The sequence below is a fragment of the Vespa velutina genome, chromosome 2, assembly GCF_912470025.1.
Source record: "Vespa velutina chromosome 2, iVesVel2.1, whole genome shotgun sequence".
Lineage (NCBI taxonomy): Eukaryota > Metazoa > Arthropoda > Insecta > Hymenoptera > Vespidae > Vespa > Vespa velutina.
In genome coordinates, this window is record NC_062189.1 from 11296121 (window position 1) to 11315353 (window position 19233).

General features: G+C 31.8%; 4 protein-coding genes and 1 long non-coding RNA gene across 16 annotated transcripts in view; 4 read left to right on the forward strand and 1 right to left on the reverse strand.

Moving 5' to 3' along the window:
• The first annotated feature begins 24 nt into the window (after positions 1 to 24).
• LOC124947041 (histone-lysine N-methyltransferase SETMAR-like) lies at positions 25 to 8444 on the forward strand. Of its 12 annotated transcripts, none has more exons than XR_007100297.1 (4): positions 25 to 400; positions 1835 to 4447; positions 4665 to 8144; positions 8259 to 8444. XR_007100297.1 is itself a non-coding variant. In XM_047488634.1 (2 exons), the coding sequence occupies exon 2, from the start codon at positions 2271 to 2273 to the stop codon at positions 3261 to 3263; it is 993 nt and encodes a 330-aa protein (XP_047344590.1). In that variant the 5' UTR covers positions 25 to 400; positions 1835 to 2270; the 3' UTR covers positions 3264 to 8444. The 12 variants fall into 12 exon arrangements, 1 of the variants encoding a protein (XP_047344590.1); XR_007100298.1 differs by having other exon boundaries at positions 4668 to 8144; XR_007100294.1 differs by having other exon boundaries at positions 1835 to 6245; positions 6325 to 8144; positions 8259 to 8443.
• A 131-nt stretch (positions 8445 to 8575) lies between these two features.
• LOC124947044 lies at positions 8576 to 12832 on the forward strand. The gene is made up of 3 exons (XM_047488638.1): positions 8576 to 9182; positions 9261 to 9473; positions 12348 to 12832. The coding sequence occupies exons 1-3, from the start codon at positions 9144 to 9146 to the stop codon at positions 12444 to 12446; spliced, it is 351 nt and encodes a 116-aa protein (XP_047344594.1). The 5' UTR covers positions 8576 to 9143; the 3' UTR covers positions 12447 to 12832.
• Positions 9389 to 12832, forward strand: LOC124947032. Its single transcript, XM_047488609.1, has 2 exons — positions 9389 to 12407; positions 12488 to 12832. The coding sequence occupies exon 1, from the start codon at positions 10085 to 10087 to the stop codon at positions 12206 to 12208; it is 2124 nt and encodes a 707-aa protein (XP_047344565.1). The 5' UTR covers positions 9389 to 10084; the 3' UTR covers positions 12209 to 12407; positions 12488 to 12832.
• A 248-nt stretch (positions 12833 to 13080) lies between these two features.
• LOC124947046 overlaps positions 13081 to 19233 on the reverse strand; it is a 42170-nt gene continuing 36017 nt past the window's right edge. Inside the window, exon 3 of the long non-coding RNA XR_007100301.1 lies at positions 13081 to 13732. This is a non-coding gene — a long non-coding RNA (uncharacterized LOC124947046). The remainder of the gene's footprint in view (positions 13733 to 19233) is intronic.
• On the forward strand, positions 13308 to 16305 carry LOC124947034. The gene is made up of 2 exons (XM_047488612.1): positions 13308 to 13831; positions 13905 to 16305. The coding sequence occupies exons 1-2, from the start codon at positions 13802 to 13804 to the stop codon at positions 15564 to 15566; spliced, it is 1692 nt and encodes a 563-aa protein (XP_047344568.1). The 5' UTR covers positions 13308 to 13801; the 3' UTR covers positions 15567 to 16305.

Genomic DNA, 19233 nt, shown 5'->3' on the forward strand with positions numbered 1-19233 from the left:
AGAACTACTGTGATGTTCCAATGCTGTGACGCTGTAGTCGGAACATCAAAAAAAGAACTATATTTGCTGAGACGGTTTGATTGTCAGTGAAATTTAGTACTTGCAAAAAAAGATTATACAAAAAAAAATTGCAAGAGAACTGTGTTTTGAAAGTATGGGTTTTTAAATCTATTTTAATCCAAAATAACTACGTTCATTTATCTATCTATAGAATATAGCTTATGTATATATTATTAAAATCAAATTAGCCGCCAAAATAATATATAATATTGTACTGTTTCTATAAAAGTGTAAGTAATGTTCTGTTTTTTTGGTTAGAATAACTGTAATTGAATTTGTTATATAGAAAATCGGATTTAATCATCCATCATCATGGAAAAAATCATAAAAAATACCTAAAGTGATTAAAATAAAATGATTATATATTATATACAGTCTGAGACAAAGTAATAGCACACTCAAAATTTTTATTTATTTCTAAAGATGGAAGCAGGAAACTCTTTCCCTCTCTGTTTTATCGATCTCGTTATACGTACATATAGAAAATCGCTTTATTGGAATGTGATAACACACATAAGGTCTTTCCACTTATTAAATTTCTTTCTTTAGTTGTTATTCAGGTGTCTACGAAAACGTAAGTATAGAATACGTTTGTAGCCTTGTGGTTTATTAATTTCTATTAAATTTTGAAAATAGGTTGAGGAAAGACTAAATAAAAGTGAAATCGATAGAATTTTAGTATTACGATTAAAGAATTACCTTATCTCAAAAATTGTAAAACTATTCAACAATTTAAAGCTAAAGCAGCAAGTATTGTAACATAAAAAATGTCCAACGTATTTTGTAAACATTGGAAACTAAAGAAACGTGCACCATTAACATATGTACAGCAGAGGACAACGCTTAATGTTCGCAAAAAATCATTGGAAACAACATTGGAGAAAAGTTATTTTTAGTGATGAAAAAAAATTTAATTTAGATGGTCCAGATGGATGGCATTATTATTTCCATGATCTTCGAAACAGGAACTTATTTTAAGTCATCGATAAATGGAAGGAGGAATTGTAATGGTATGAGCTGGAATTGAATACCATAATAGGATAAATATAAATTTTATATAAGACCATGAACAGTCAAATGTATATCAAATTAATAAATGATCAATTGGAAGAACATACTGTTCACATTACATGGAAAAATTGAATATTCCAACAGAATAATGCATCGATTCATACAGTTAAATCTGTACAAAATTATTTTTCTACTAAAAAGAAAGTTTTAGTTTGGCCTGAATACTCTCCAGATTTAAATATTATAGAAAATGTTTAGTCCGAACTAATCCGAAATATTTATACAGAAGGAAGACAATTTGGAACAATAGAAGAATTAAAATCAAAAATTGTAGAATTAATGTATCACAACAAATTTTTAAATTATACAAATCAATACCAAATCGTTTGATTGAATTATTACAAAAGAAAAGATGTATTACAAAATATTAATAAATTATTTATTCGTTATATAGATATATTTTTTATATTATGTACTATTAATTTGCCCTACCAACTTTAGTTTCTATTTACATTTTTTTTTTCTTTTTTTGATAATTTTAGTAAAATGTATTCTACAAACGCGATTTTTCGTATATTTATATGTCCAATAATATAGGACAAAATATGTATTTTCCTGCATATATCTTCAAAAATAAATAAAAATGTTGAGTGGAAGCTATTATTTTGTTCAGGACTGTATTAGTATATCTTATATTATAATTATAATTTATAACACATACCATTTAACTATAATACTTATTCACAATTTATATCTTTTTTAGACTAAAAACAAAGCACCTATGGAAATTTAAATCATAGCAGTACAACTATTAAGAGAAACAAAGGAAAGAGAGAAAGAGAGAGATCAAGAAATTTTACCTCTTATAAGAATAACATTAAAATCTTTATTCTATAATGTTAAACCTATCTAGAATTTTATTTAAAGAACAATTCATTTATAAATATTCGTTCTCAGTCACAAAATATCTCAGATCTCCATGAATGGGTTGATTATCAATATTGGAAATGAAAAACGTATGAAGACACAGGAATCATATATTGGGTTGAAGAAAAAGTTTTTTCGTATTCTCATAGCAGATGACATTACAGTTATATAATTTTAGTAATTCCGTGCGTTTGTAAGGTGACATCACTAAGTATTTTTAGAAAGATTATGATATATTTGTTTATTTATTTAAAAGTTATTACGTCTTGAAAATGAGTGAAAAAGAAGAAATTCGACATGTTTTGAAATTCTTTTACAAAAAAGGAACGAATGCGACTCAGGCTGCTAAAAAAATTTGTGATGTATATGGATTTGATGCAGTATCAGTACGTGTGGCACAAATCTGGTTCAAGCGGTTTCAATCTGGAAAATTTGATATAAGTGATGCACCTCGCTCTGGTCGGCCAATAACTGAAAAAGTCGATGAAATCATGAAAAAAATTGAGCAAGACCGGCACATTAGCAGTCATCATGTCGCTAAGGAACTAAACATCGACCATAAAACAGTTTTAAACCATTTGAAAAAGGCTGGATACAAAAAAAAATTCGATGTTTGGGTGCCACATGATTTAACAATGAAAAATTTAATGAATCGAATTTCCATCTGCGAATCGTTGTTAAAACGGAACGAAATCGAACCATTTTTGAAGCGGCTCATTACGGGCGATGAAAAATGGATCATGTACGACAACGATGTACGGAAAACATCATGGTCAAAGCAAGGATTGGCGTTAAACAAAGTGATGCTGTGTGTGTGGTGGGATTGCAAAGGAATTGTCCACTATGAGTTGCTGCCGCCCGGTCAAACGATTGATTCTAATCTCTACTGTCAACAACTGGAAAGATTACGTCAAGCAATCGAAATAAAACGACCGGAATTAATCAATAATAAAGGTGTCATCTTCCATCATGACAATACCAGGCCCTACACATCATTGATGACTTGTCAAAAATTGAGAGAGCTTGGCTGGGAAGTTTTAATGCATCCACCGTATAGTCCTGACCTTGCACCGTCAGACTACCATTTGTTTCGGTCTTTGCAGAATTCCCTTAATAGTGCAAAGCTGGCTTCAAAAGAGGCCTGTGAAAATTACTTGTCAAAGTTTTTTGTGGAGAAAAAAAAGAAATTCTACAATGACGGGATTATGATTTTACCTGAAAAATGGCAAAAAGTAATTGATCAAAATGGCATGTATTTGGTGTAATAAACTTTGTTTGAAATATAAAAAGCTATTAATTATAACTAACTGCATAAAATATGCTCAGTAGACAAATTGATTACAAGAAACAAGTAGAGAGATTAAGATACTTAACCATTTATGTTGGAAAGACATGCCATATATATCAAGATATTTTTGTTTAAAAATTGCCAACGACATGTTGTATATGTCGATAGGCAGTTGTTGCAATAATAAAAATGACATGTACGACACATCGACTGGAATCGTTATCGAAGTACAATTTTTGAGTGCAGTCCGTTACGTGAAGTAATTGATATAATATCCCATAAAAACGTATTTCAAAATTCTTACAATTTGCAATACATTTTCTTATATGCCAGTCAAATCAAATAATACATTTATTTTATTTTAGTAATTTCAACCCATATTGTAAAACAGAGAGTGACAGTAAACTTAGTGATATTATTTCGATAAATATAAAGAAAATAACTAATTAAAATAGATAGTAAAGATAGTGATAGTGATTGTGATTGCGATAAAATTGTTTTTCCACTTTGAAAGTGATGTTGTACCACTTTTTATGACGAAAATAGAATAGAATTATATCTGAGGAAATATGTGAAAAATTGTGAAATTAATCTAAGGGATGGATATGGAAAGACATCGAAAATAAAAGTAGAATATGACAATATTCATGAATTACAAGTGACGCCTCATGTGGAGTTGCAGTATAGCGTTTTGATATGTACATCTATGAATTAATCGCCAGCGCAAGTGGTTAAAGTAGAAGAAATTTTTAATTTTGTAGCATTAATTGTATTAACTCTTTGTGATTGAACCCTAGAATGTTCCCAGCAAGGCTGCTTTACCGTTGCGGTCATATCAGATATTTCTGACACGAGTATGTGACGGTCATTTAGACAATGAAACATAACACTGTTTATCTTAACATACTCTTCACTCATCAATAAAAACTTTGTTTTGTCTGAAGGAACAGTCATTATTTCAGTCAGTTGAAATCATCGCACAAGCAGCAGATTCAGTATTACTGATATTTACTATCTTTTATTTTTTTAGTATTTATTGTTATTTATCTTATTTTTTACATTTGTAAAGATTATGCTCTAAAATGTCTAAAATGAGATGCAAGCCTAGTAATTATAAAGATATGCAAAGCAGTGATGATGAATTTTATATAGATTATCATGGTGAGCCCAATGATTATATTGTTCAATGATGATGATTTCAATGATAACTCAGATAGTGATAGCGATATTATAATGGTTAGAAGAAAACATATAATGCAATTACATTTAACTCACAATGATATTGAAGTAATATTAGGAAGTAATATTCCAAATGAGAATCATATATACCAAGATGTTACACACGAAAATGTCGATTTATTAAAAATATATTTTTCAGCAGAATCTAGGAGTCCAAATGCACAAGTTCCTGTAACATGCACAGAGCCAATCTTTTTCATCAGATTTTTTTACTGATGAGTTGCTTCAAAATATTGTAGAGAAAATAAATCGGTATGCCAGGACAACAATTGTAGACAAAGTATTATCATGTCGGTCGATATGGGATAATTGTATAGATGTGATAGTGTCAGAATACAACCATTTGTAGGTGTGATACTCAACATGGGTATTATAAAATTGCCAAATATGAAAGTCTACTGATTGCATCAATATAACTTGAAAATATAATTTTTTTGGGCATATTTTGGAGAAAAAGGTTTTTCCAAATTTATTGGATGTTACATTTAAATATAAATACTTCAAATGATAGAAGCATTAGAATAAGAATTCAAAAACCAAGCGACTTCTTAAATTATATTGAAGGCTACATTCAAAGACTATGTTATTCCAAATAAAGAGATTTCTATTGATGAATCTGTCATAAAAGTCAAAGGAAGAATCAGTTTTGTTACTACCCTAAAAAACCAACCAAGAATGGAAAATTCGCATTTATGTATTAGCGGACTCTAACACCGTTTATATACATTTACTTTTTCCATACTATGGCAGTTCTACTACAGAATCATTGATACAACCTGATCTTCCAATAACTGCAAAAATTATATTACACCTCTATAAAAAATTATTGAATCAATCTTGATTCATGAGGTTATATTTATACTGATAGATTTTGTGCAAGTATAACGTTGGTGCATGAATTATTGAAACTAAAATGTTATATTATTGAAATAATAAACCAAAACCGAAAATACTTAGTCCCCACAATACAAAAACTTATATTTAGTAACATGAATATTCTTGGTTGTCGATTTGGAGAAACATTGCTATATGGAAAGACAAAAGGATTGTCACTAAGTACATATTACACAAAAAAAATGGTAATAATAAATACAAGATCACGAAAAGTTGATATAATTACAAAACAGAAACTAAAAGTAATTGCCGAATATAATAAACATATAGATGGTGTCGACCGAGCTGACTAATATTGTACATCCATTTTTTGGAAATTTCGTGAAAAAAACTAATTTTTTGAAATTCAGGAATTTGTTCTGTGAATAGTTATATATTGTACAAACAAACGTTACAACAAGAAGACAAGACACCCACATGACATCTAAAATTTGTTAGAAAATTGATAGATCAATTAGTGGATAATTTAGATTCATGACGGATTTTAGGCTTCGCATGGTAAACTATCAACCTTAGATAAAGAAGAATGATTAAACGAAAAATTACTTATTCTACAACGAAATCAAGGAGGTCGGAGCAAGAAATATTTCGTCTGTTCTGATAGGAAAAAAGGTCAAAGACAAGAATCCGAATATTACTGTGAAAAATGTATAAGAAAACCGAGATTGCACATTGGATTTTGCTTTGAAATATATCATACCAAAAAAAATTTATCTAAAATATGGAATGTTGACATAATAAATAATATACATTCCTTTGAATAAGACTTATACGTTTTTAAGCAAAAATTGAGTAAGCGTGCACTACCTAAAAATGATAACGACTGGTACGACTACTATGCTTAAAGAATATACAACCACAAATAATTAAAAGTATTTTAAAGTTTTGTATGTAATTTCTTTTAGATCTATATATTTAAGTACTTTAAGTATTGATTATAGATTATTAGACTATGCCCAAAGTATATTGTCATGGAAATGCAAAATTGGAAAATAAATTATGCTAGAAATTTATAGAATCATGCAATTACAATTTCAAATAGTGCACATCAGTTTTGGTACAAGTATACATATATAGGGGAAATGTTAGAAAGTATTGTTGGTAAGTTTGTTTTGTTAGTGGCAAGATTTGATATAAAATTAGGAATTATTTTTTATTATGTAACTTGATTTTATAAAGATTTATTATAGGAGCATGTCAAGTTTTTGAGCACTTAATAGATTGGAAATCTAATATACCAAGTATATTAAATTTGATTTACTATATAAAGAGATATAAAGAGCAAGGGAGATATATGAACGTTTTATAATAGTTCATCTTGATGTAAAATATTGTATAAAGTGTCTTGGAGGAGAATCTCGGCTTTACAAAGTTTATGAACGTGCTGTTAACTTTTTTGTTTTCGTGAATTTTATACAATTTTTAAATAGGCATTGAAGATGTAATAATTAGCAAAAGAAAATATCAATATGAATAAGAAATTAGAAAAAAATTTTTCTATGATGCTTAATTCGATTATCTGACATTAATAAAATCCAAAGGAAATCTTGATATTAAAGAAGTAAGAAAAACATATGAATGAGCTATAGCCAATGTTCCTTCCTACTAAAGTAATGAATACTTAAATTTTTTAAATTCTATAGTAACATTACAGATTCTATTCATAAAATAAATTTTTTGTAAAAGAAGCAATATTAGAGACAATATATCTCTCTATGGATAAGAATTTGTATGAAGAATTTGATATGAAAAATATAGATAGATGCCATCAAGTATATAGCTTATCTTATGTAAAATTATTGTTATATAAAATATAACTTCATAATATTTTTTATTTTTTAATTTTTTAATGTTTAGAATTCATTCCACATAAACACTTTATATTTTCTAAGATATGGGTACTTTATGCATATTTCGAAGTATAGCAAAAAAATTTAGCTCAAGCAAAAAAAAACATTGATATGTTATTATTATAACAATTCTTTTTGTATTATTTATTAATATTAAATTATTACATTTTGTAATTTAGTATATGGCATTATGTATTTGTCTCAAAAATAAATTATGTTATAGTTACATTGATTTAAAGATACAACTTAGACAATTTGATAGATGTAGGATTTTGTGTTCATGTGTGAATTTGAAACTGAAAAATGCACAACATTGATGAAAGTAAATTTCTTTTCCTATAGTCACATTTATATTTATATTAATAATTATATTACTTATTATAATGTCTGTTTAGTTTGCAGAATTAGAAACTTTATTAGGAGATATTAACTGTGCTGGAAGTATTTATGAATTAATTATATTTTAGTCAAGATAAATCATATTTCTAGAAATTACAACTAAGTATAATTAAATTTGTATTGTTTCTTTATGAATCAAAAAATTTTTCCTCTATTATTTCTATTACTTAAAATGAGTTTGATTTTATGATATGATTATATATCTTAAACTAAACCAAAGTTTATTAATTTATAAATATTCTAACATAATACATTACAGGTTTGGATAGCCTATGCCAAATTTGAATTAGCTAATTTTTCATTGGAAGATACTGTTAATATTATTATTTTAACTCTTAGAATGTTTGAATGTCGGAACGATGCATTGTGTTCAAATGGTGACAAAAAAAATAAAGTATTACTTTTGGAAGTATGGTAAAACAATTTTGCAAATGAAAACGTAGAAACGAAAAGGATGAATTATTGGAGAATGCACAGTAAGTATATTAATATTAGAAAGTTTTAGAAAAATTTAAATATAAAACAACATTAATCTTTTTTATTGTTTCAAAATGACGGATAGGAAAAAGTATTCAACTTTGTATTTTCAGGAGACGAATCCCAAAGACCTAATCTCAAGTTCTTGGCATCTGCAAAAACATAGGATGAAGGAAACAGTTTATAATGAAATTGTTCAAAATGTAAATATATAATCAGAATCGAACAGTTAGGAATAGTATATATATTTTACATACTATATTTATATTTTAAGAATGTAATATGTAAAAATGATGCTGTCTGATATTTTTTTAACGTGAACATAGTTTATATTTTGGAAATAAAAAATAATGTATAATATATAATCGTATTTTATATTTTATATTTTTAATCCTATTATATTCCATTGTTATGTATAAGTAATCTGTACTTTTCTCTAAAAGTGGTAATATAGGAACTCTACAATATCTTCTGATTACAAATATTTACCATAACATGGTAAAATGTTTCTTAACAGAAGAAGAAAACAAAAAATAAAATGATTTCATTATGATTATCATACATGACATACTCGATAGCTCTTGAATTTGTTCTAAACAATTGCATTAGCAAAATTGTGATGGTCATTTAATAACAAATGTTTAGAAACTATTTTATTTAGTTTGGATCAGACGAACGCCCTATGAAGGCGTTAAAAAAATTTCAAGTAATTCCCACAAGATTTTAACAATGTTTTCCCGAGCCGCTAAATCCGTTGTTAAATCTTTCAGTCAGCGTAAATATTACGCTGGCGAAGATAATTTAAAGGTAAATATAAAATATTCTCCTAAAATATGATAAATTATTCTCAAAATTAATTGCAGATTACACTGATTGGGACAATTGAGGGAGTCAATCCAAACGCATCACGATTAGCGAGACAACATTCAACATTAAATACCATTCCTATTTATGATGTGGCTGGTATTAATAAAAGATTTTTATTTACTCAGAACAGAATGCATCATTTCAATGGAACTGAACCATTTTATGGCCAAGTAAGAATTTTTCAATGATTTTTCCAAATATTTATATAGCTTAGAAAATAATTTAAATTAATGACCATCTCAAAACAGAATTCACGAATATTAACATTGATGGAAAAATCACGGTCGTATGAGACAACATCGAAGCAAGATTCAACGATGAAGGAAAATAACAAGCTACCCTACCTAGCTGATCAACTGAAAGTTAACGAAACTGATATCAATAAACTCGTAGAAGCTTTACATTGTTTGCCGATCGGCGAAGAAGCTCGAGCAGTAAATCAACGTTTTACATCGTCGAAGGTAAGAAATATTTCATTTTTAGTTTCTTTTTTTTCAATTTTGATTATAAAATCAAGGGGTATAAAACAAATAGAAAAACGTATTTGTAATTCCAAATTCGTTTGAAATGAAGTTTTATTCAAAATGAATTTTTATTCACAAATGACGAATGACAAAACTGAAGTTTGTTTTAAAAACAAGTGTAATGGCAATCGATAGTGAGGAATCGAAATAGTTATGATAATATTGAAGGAAACAGAAAAAGATCGGTATTACATCCACGGTTCCTAGTAAGCATCAATTTTAAAGGTATATAAAATAAAAATGAGTGAATATTCTAGAAACTAAAGTGACAAGAATCAGCTAAAAGTGACAAGAAAATGGAAATTTGTATAAAGAAGCGAAGAAAATGGAAAATAATTCTTTGCATTTTATAAACATCAATGGCTATTCCATATACCGACTTTTTAGGACGACGATGACGAAAAAATAAAATAAAACAAACAAACGATATATCGTGAACGTAGAAACGATTGTTCGAACCAAACGATAAAAACAGCAAAAATGATTCTTGACATCGTCTCTACGTCTGTCCCCAGGCGGGCGACACGTGCACCAGCAAGTTAAGATCGATGATGACACGAATCCTAGATGAAATGGCCCACAACAACACGATGCGACGAGTCCGTCAGAAAAATGATATCCTAAATGAGATGACAGAGTGGTTACTTCGACCGATAGATCCGTACGCGAACACGACAACGTTCTCCACTTCTTCGAAGAGAAAAGAAAAAAAACTTATGAAAAAGTCGATATCCAAGCGATGTCATAAGAAAAAAGTTCAGACGTTAGCCATCGTGGCGCCAATTGTAAAGATCACACCTTTCAAAAAAGCTGAAGATAGATTTTTCACTTTACATTTGATGAACGAAAAAAAGTTGAACATTCATATGGATAAATGTATGAAGAGAAATAACGATAAAAAACAACGAAAGGACGAAGAACCTGTATATAAAACAAATGTAAAGAACAAATTGAAGGATTGGACTGTGCCAGCAACGTTCACCAATAGAAAGTCTAGGCTATTATATGAATTTAGTAAAGCAAATGATAAGGCTAGATCTTCTTGGTTTCTCTCGAAAGATGGCGGAAATATACAAAATGATGACTCTATAAAATTGAAACATTTTATTGCAGTCAATGCAAAAACTAAGCCAAGATTTTATGACATTATCAAGAATGATAAAAAATGTAATACGAATTTTAAGAGAATTAATATAGAAGATGAGAAAATGATTAATTTGAAAAGTAAGTCTATATCAGAGATAGTACCTTTAAATCAGGTAATTCTATCAATGGAGAATCTGAAGGATCTTTCTGGAACATTTATCGGTGATTTCTATACGAGGAAAGAAAAGTGTGAGTTTCAAAAAGAATCTCTAGAACGTTCTTCGATGGAAGATCAGATGATTATCAAGAACGTAGACCATTTTTCTAATGAAAATGAAAAATCATCATCGGTTTTTCTAAGCAATGAGACAGAAAATAATTTCTGCAAGAAATTACAACCCGTGGAAAGAGTGTCCTCTGCCGTAAGATCTCTTTTGGAGAATGTGAGGAAAATGAAGATAATAAAAAAACAATCAAATTCAAGTTCAAGCGTTAATTCGTATCATTTGGACGATTTCTTCAAGCTGCGCTCGTCATCAGCTGATTTGACTACGAATTTATCCTTGGATGTAAACGAAGAAGTATTAAATGATTGCTTAGAAAGGAACTTATATTCGTTCTTCAATAAAACTCCAAAGGATCCATGTACATGTCTCAAGGAAAACCAAGGATGTCGTGATAAACATGATCCATGTAAGAAAGATCCCTGTGCCAAGCCAGATCCATGTAAGAAAGATCCCTGTGCCAAACCAGATCCCTGTGCCAAACCAGATCCCTGTGCCAAACCAGATCCATGTAAGAAACCAGATCCATGTAAGAAACCAGATCCATGTAAGAAGCCAGATCCATGTAAGAAGCCAGATCCCTGTGCCAAGCCAGATCCATGTAAGAAAGATCCCTGTGCCAAGCCAGATCCATGTAAGAAACCAGATCCATGTAAGAAACCAGATCCATGTAAGAAACCAGATCCATGTAAGAAACCAGATCCATGTAAGAAGCCAGATCCATGTAAAAAGCCAGATCCATGTAAGAAACCAGATCCATGTAAGAAACCAGATCCATGTAAGAAACCAGATCCATGTAAGAAGCCAGATCCATGTAAGAAACCAGATCCATGTAAGAAGCCAGATCCATGTAAGAAGCCAGATCCATGTAAGAAGCCAGATCCTTGTCCCAAGCCTGATCCATGTAAAAAGAAAAAGACTTGTGCCACATCAGATCCTCGTCCCAAACGTAATTCTTGCATATCAAAAAAAATAGAATGTCCAGAAATGAAAAAGACTGATGATACTTGTGTACAGAAACAATGTCCTCCAGTTATTAGAGCACCTGGATGTCCAGATGATACTAAAGGCGGCGAAAAAAAATGCAAAACGCCTTCAATTTATTATTTTAAGGATGAGTTTTTATACGAGAAGATGTTTAAGAAGAAATATTTGAAGTTTCTTTTCCCCGATAAAAATGTGTTAACAGAAGAAGTAGATATTACAAAAAAATCGAATATTAAACGAATAGAAACGAATATGGAATTACCAAAATTGTATAATTTTGACACTTTCGGTATAAATTATAACATAGAAGATTAATTCCTGATATTCAATAATATTAATTAAACCAAATCTTATGAACTTCATCTATGTCAAAATATGTATCTTGTGAAAAATTTATTTAAATATAGAAATACATACGTAAGTACAAACTATTTTTTTATTTATATGATTTCAGCTACAATCAAACACAAGAAGTATGAATATTAAATATGAGGAGCCGAAGTATGTTGAAATCGTACGTATACTTTTTCTTTTATTAAGAATCCTATTATAAGAATATAATCTGACGATCATACATTAAACATTAATTTTAAGTTACATCTCGAAGGCCTCTCTCTCTTTCTACCATAAGGTCAAATGGATTTAATATTTTAATAAATCAATCGATAATCAAAACGTCGCTGTGACTCCACCTCCCTTCTGCCTCTTTCTTGATATGATGTTGGGCGGGTTAAAATACACAAAAAGCGTAGAAATAAGATCACAATCGCAATGCATAAATATAATTAAAAAAAAAAAAAAAAAAAAAAAAAAAAAAAGAAAAAAAAATAGAGAAAAGAAAGAGATAATTGATCGGTAAGAACAGCTTTTGGCCTGTCATTCAGGAACGAGCGAATTCTTTAACGATTGCGAGTCACCAAATTCGATGCTCATCATCTACAAAGAAAGGAGAGGATGAATCAAATCAAAGCACCGGAGACAGATCAATTAACGATGACTACTTTCCCGAGGGTACTGATTACGAGGATGAATATTATTCCACGCGAAAAGGAAGTTCAAAGTCATCATCTCGAGAAGACGAGCTCGATAAGTTCATGCCAACGTTTTTGATGTCCAATAATCCTACGACGGAAGGTGACATAGGACGAGTTGTTAATAATATTGTTATCACTAATCAAGATGCGTTTATATCAAAGAATATCGCCGACAAAACTTTCGAAAAACTTCAAATTTTCGTTGGAAAGTCGTCGGAATTAAAGAAAAAAATATTTCACGTGAGACACAATGAGAGTGTCATTGAAACAGTAGTTAAAGATGAACATGCGAAAGATTATAAAACCGATGATATGGAACAGACGAATAATCAATTAAACAACACGAATCGAAGACACGTCGTTCCTACTATGTTTTAAATTGTTATTTACTTTAATTATTTGTATCGTGTGATAGTCATTGTTTTGTTGTTCTTTTTCCCGAGCCTAACGTCCATTAACCACTTTTTTCTTTCCTTTTTCCTTCTTTTTCATTCTTATCTCTACAGCTCTTTGTGTGAAGAAAGATCGATGAATTCTTTTGGAATGTAGGAGGGAGGTGGGTTAGAGGCATCTAGGGGTCGCTTGAAAAAAGTCAAAATAAGAATACATAAAATAGATACCTATCGAATTTCCACTCTACGTGTCGCGCAGAACAATCACAGGTTGGTGAAGAATATGGAAATAAGATTGGGTGAATCTGACTGCGGTGAGGGTCCACCTGATTGGCCAAGAAGGAGTCCTTGTGAAGCTCCGAAAGGCCCCTGTACGCCAGCAGGTCCACCTGGTTATCCTCCAAAACAGCGTCCTGAAAAAAAACCATTCTGCGTTAAATGCCCGCCCAAGAAACCGTGCAGAACGGAAAATTGCGAACCGGATGATTGCTAAGTCAGCAGAAAGACAGAGGGTATGTGGAGGCAACGGCGTGAATGGAGAAAAAGAACATGGAAAACAAATATTTCTTTTTGCTTGAATCGTAGATAATCCGTGATTTAAAACCATTGGATGGATTGTTTCAACGAATGACGATTTTTCTTCTAAAGCCAACGTTTATGGCATTGAAGAATGGATTTGCTTTGAAACATCTTATAAAGAAGACACAATTAAATAATGCTGTTGCTTCTTCCACATCAACGACCTTACTACAGATCTTTTGTACGTCGAGTTTCTCGAAATCGTCGAATCTAGCACCATTACCTCTATGCCAACCAGAAAACTCTTCACTATGTTTAAACAGTGGTCCATGCAGACAATTGTATCAACAAGCAAAACCATGTCCACAGGCCAAAAAATGTATTTCACTGATACCACCTTGCTATTGTCGAGTGAATACAGATTGTTCCGATTTACCATGGATTCCTTATCCACTATTGTGCTTTTATCCTCACCCGGAATTTTCAAAACAATCGCCGCCAAAGATTTGTTATAGAAAATGTCTTCCTCTACTTAAACTGCTAACATTACTCAATAAAATTCCTGCACCACCTCCTTCACCACAACTTCCTAAGCATCCCAAAAGATTAAAATGTTTGATTCAAAGCGTACCATTTTCTACGCCACCTCTGCCGAAGTGTCCGAAATTCTTAAAATGTTCACTACAAAAGAAACATCCTCTATTTTCACCTTGTGAGCTTTGTCCTTGCCGACTATCTTGCAGCTGTTTTTCATCACTTTGTCCACTGTGTCGACCGAATCTATGCTTAAAGCCACTATCTTATCTTCCACGATCTCCTTTACGATCTTGTTCATCTAGCCCAGAGTGTCCGACACTCCCTCCTTGTCGATCACTACTACCATGTTATGTCTGTCTTTACTCAAAACTATCCCTACCATGTTCCTGTTCACCATCTCAGAATATCGAAGCTAAATATTCCAAGGACGTTCCTTGTTATCCCAAATTCTTGTTCGACATACGAAAAAACGAAGTTCAACGTATGTCCACCTATCATATAAAACTTCGTACTATTCAAGCGCAGATGCTTCATTCCAGAGGTCTACATAGTTCGTGCATATTGCTTGGGAAATTTAATTCCGATTCTGAGAAAGATTGCAAGTCGGTGAGCGAAATATGTAAACTCAAGAAGGAAAGCTGTAGCAAACCTTGTAAGGAAAGAGATGTTGAATGTTATCCAGAAAAGGTCATTTGCGAACCAGTAAAGAAAAAGGATAAGGATAAAGAAAAAGAAGAGAAAATAGTATGTCCGAAAAGTTGTATTCGTGCAGGAAAGTGTATCATCACTCAGATTAAGAAACAAGATAAGATGGTGTACGGACCAACTGAATGTCCACAACCGAAATTGGTAACGCCACCTATATGTCCACCTACGGCCGATTCTGAAAACAACGAGCCCGTTTGCAATGAAAAAATTGTCAAGCCAAAAAAAGAAGTGTGTACACCACCGCCGTTACCTGATCCTCCTACTGAACCCATTTCATTATGTCCTTGTCCACCTCCAGCAAAATTACATCCAGGACCTTGTCCTTGTCCTCCTCATAAAAATGATGTAAAGGTCAAACCTGGTCGACCTTGTCCTATCAAAGACAAGTATCCCTGTTGTTTACCAATTTACTACTGTCCTATAAAAACGACTCCTTGCGTGAGGAAACCTCCTTGCAACAAGAAGAAAAATACAAAATCATGAGACACTATTAATTATGGGATATGAAAGAAAACTAAAGGCGAGAATTAATACAGTTTTTGCGGAATCTATTAAATTACAACGTTCGGTCTCCTGGATCGATAATTGTCAACCATTCATAGTCGATTTGTTCACCTTCTGTCGATTCTGTGGTCACTCGAGTGCATTTTTTTTATATAGTACGAATAGATTTTCTCAAGGTCAAGCATGTTTAAGTCAATGATGAGCACTCCACTGGTCAGGTGAATTCAATGAAAGATGAACGGACCGACTGTTGATGTGTATCGCTTGTCGTATGGCTAATTTAACGCATTCCTAGTTTTCGAAAGACAATTAAACTCTGATTAATTTGGTTTCTATCATTATCTTTTAATACTATTAATAAGAATGCGATTAATTGGACATGCTACATTCGATATACGTCTCATTAATGTTTTTAAGAAATGCTCAAGTCTAAATTTAAATAGATTTCGTTGAGTGTCTATCATAACTGATCTACAAAAACAAACTGTTTTATTTTCATCCCGTATACTGTCATACTATTCCAATATTTATAGATATTATAGAAATATAAGATGCAGACACGTTTGGATGGATGATCATAAACGTGAAATATGTACTATTTAAGTGGTAAAATAGTGGTAAGGCTCGGGAAAACATTTATCTTTCCAGAGTTAAACATATAGACATATACAAATCATTCCTTTTATCTAAATTTGCTGTAACGAATCTGTATAAATCAATAAAGAACATTAATAAAAGCTTTGTAACATAATACCTTTTAAAAATTTATCGCTATGCTTTTTCATTGTTTTCTATTTTAAAAAAATACAAAAGAAATAATTTCTCACTGACTGAAGAAAGAAAAGAGTACAACATCGATAAGAACGTTTCTTATATACTTTATTAAAATAGGTGAGTATCACTTTGCTCTCTTGCCGAGTAATTTTACTCTTTTTGTTATTTTCTTCGTATTTCGACTTTCTTAAGAGTCACTCGACTGTCTAACTTTGTTTAATCGAATTATGAATCGCATTATGAGAAAATCATCGTCATTGTAGAAACTATATTTACGAGGTATTAATTAAATTAGAAAACTCTTTTTTTGTAGTTAACCTTTTTTCCTTTTTAAATACAAATTTCACAAAGTGTCTCGTGATTTTCTATGGGCCAAGAGAGAGGTAATATCGGCTAGATTACAAAGTAAATTCCCATAGCTTCCGATTGGTCGGATTCGTGAGTCTTCATCTTTTTTTAGCCTCGACATTCGACCAATAAGTGACGTTACTGGTTGAGAAAGAGGGGACGAACGACGATGAGGAAAGGATGGAAAGTGGGTGGTCGAGAGGATGAGAGGGAGAAAACTCTCCGCGCGGAAGAGAGCCGAGTACGGGCAAGCTCGGGGTGGAAACGAGCGGGATGGATAAACTTCGAAGCGACTGTCCCCGAGGCTGATGCATAATTCAGGAATCGTCACCGACGAGGATATTGCCAATTTGGCGTCGATGAAAATACGATCGGATTTGTCGGCTAGCCCAGAATGCCTCGTCCGACGTACATCCAGTGAATTTAACACCTTCGCCCAACGTGCGCCACCCTACCGTGCAAAATTGCATCGAAACCAATCCCCGAATGACGTATGTATGTACATATGTATGTATATATGTATGTATGTACGTTTGTATATATATATGTATGTATGTATGTACATACGTTCTAACTTTCCTAATGTATCGTCTTTTCCTTTTGTTGTCTACTACATTTCTCAATACATATATATATATATATATATATATATATATATATGTATGTATGTATGTATGTATGTGTGTGTGTGTGTATTATGCGTTTATGTACATACGTACGCTTTAAACGCGCACGTGCGTTTTTTTAAACATTGTTCGTTCAACTATTTATCTTTCGAGGAAAATCTTTCAATCCCTCGATCCGTCCTGAATTTAACAAAGATTATTCGAAAAGACTTATTACTTAGGTAACCAAAAGAACGTGTTTAATTCGTCGAATATTATAGCTAGGAGTGTTAGATTTTTGCCAAACTTATCAAAATCATTATACTGATGGATGATGGATTATCGGTTTTTCATGGTTTTCATAGTAGAAATTCTAGAGGACAGTTCGTTCGTACGGCGGGCGATTCGAGGGATGACGATCCTCTAACGGTCGACGATTTTCCACGGATGTGGGGATTCTCGAGGGAATCATGAAATATTAATGGAGAAAGATTCTTCTATGCGGAAGGGTCGTTCTTGTTGAAAAGAATAAATTTCAGATTGATTCGTTTTTCTCGAATAATCGTTAATTACCTTGTTATCCAGGACTTCATATATTAATTTTGTAGCTTTACAAGGTCGTGTGTTATCGATCATGGTCGAAACTCTGATGGATTTTGTAAGAACACAAGGAAATAGAGAAAAGCTTGGTATGCTTGTAAATATATATTTCTCTAACAGACGAGGACTCGGTGACTTGGCCACTGGTTACAAGGAGGCGGAAAGTATCGAAGATTTATGGTACCGGATGTGCAAATACGGTGAAACTTCCATGTATCCGGTCTGGCGAAAAGTTTTCTCAGTATACGCCTATTATTCCTGCTTTTTGCTCTCTTACTTTTCCCTCTCTCTGTTTCTTGAAAGACATGGCCATTTTTCGTTACTAACGCGACTTAAATTTACTTTGCCGTTTGCATAAATTTTGATCTTCTGCCAAAAATAAAAACCGAACAGTATATATAGTTCCTTTCAAATTCGAAAACCTATGCGAAGTTAATTTACAATATTAAATGTAATCATTATTGAGACTTCAAAACATGAATACTTGTAGGATCTTCAAAATGTCACAAATCGTTTTCGAAAATAATGAAAAATACGAGGTAAAAGAAAAGAGAATTTTATGTAAAGGATTTTATCGTATTTTTCACTCTCGCAGAAATAATCAGGCACTCGGCTTGTATCCTAGATGGTTCGGAAGAGTCGAGTTTTCCAGATCGTGAAAGTTTTTCCTCCCGGTCCGGTTTACACGAGAGACCTACACTAGGAAAGTTCGAGCGAAGGAAACGCCGCGCGCGGCAATCGACTGGAGGGTTAAAAATTAGATTTCGTACTTCCGGGATGCTACGAAAACCTTAAAAGGGGAGGTAAGTGCGGACAAACGTCGTCCTTTCCGAAGGGCTTTTTGCTTTTATTGATATATACTTATATATACACGTATATATACGTTATATATACGTATACACGTAACTATATATCTATTTCTCATTCTCTATCTTTTTGTAACTTTCAGTTTTGTTTGAATAATTTATGCAACGAAGAATTTAAGAAAACAATTTAAAAATGATCGTGCTTTAATAAATGTCGTTGATCAATTCCTAGTTAACATTAATATCGAGTGGATGTATTATCAAAAGTTTGTTAAAATGAAATAAGATTGTAAAGATTTCAAAGACCCTTCTTTATGCACTTCTTGCTCGTAATCATTTAGTCATCTAATCCGACTATACTTACAGATACAAACGGTCACTTTTATCTCCTAAGACTAATTTAAAGGTTGATGGCCGTGTCGTTCTTTGTTCGTTTTGAATATTAATATAGCATCTACCTAAAAATTGATTAAATTCGTTCGTAGGAACTTTTTGTCATCGTCGTCCTAGCGA

Coding starts and splice junctions, on each gene's coding strand:
- LOC124947041 (XM_047488634.1), top strand. CDS start 2,271: ATGAGTGAAAAAGAAGAAATTCGACATGTTTTGAAATTCTTTTACAAA.
- LOC124947044 (XM_047488638.1), top strand. CDS start 9,144: ATGCATCATTTCAATGGAACTGAACCATTTTATGGCCAA. Junction 9,183..9,260: donor CTGAACCATTTTATGGCCAA/GTAAGAATTTTT, acceptor ATCTCAAAACAG/AATTCACGAATATTAACATT. Junction 9,474..12,347: donor AACGTTTTACATCGTCGAAG/GTAAGAAATATT, acceptor ATATGATTTCAG/CTACAATCAAACACAAGAAG.
- LOC124947032 (XM_047488609.1), top strand. CDS start 10,085: ATGATGACACGAATCCTAGATGAAATGGCCCACAACAACACGATGCGA.
- LOC124947034 (XM_047488612.1), top strand. CDS start 13,802: ATGATTGCTAAGTCAGCAGAAAGACAGAGG. Junction 13,832..13,904: donor AGTCAGCAGAAAGACAGAGG/GTATGTGGAGGC, acceptor CTTGAATCGTAG/ATAATCCGTGATTTAAAACC.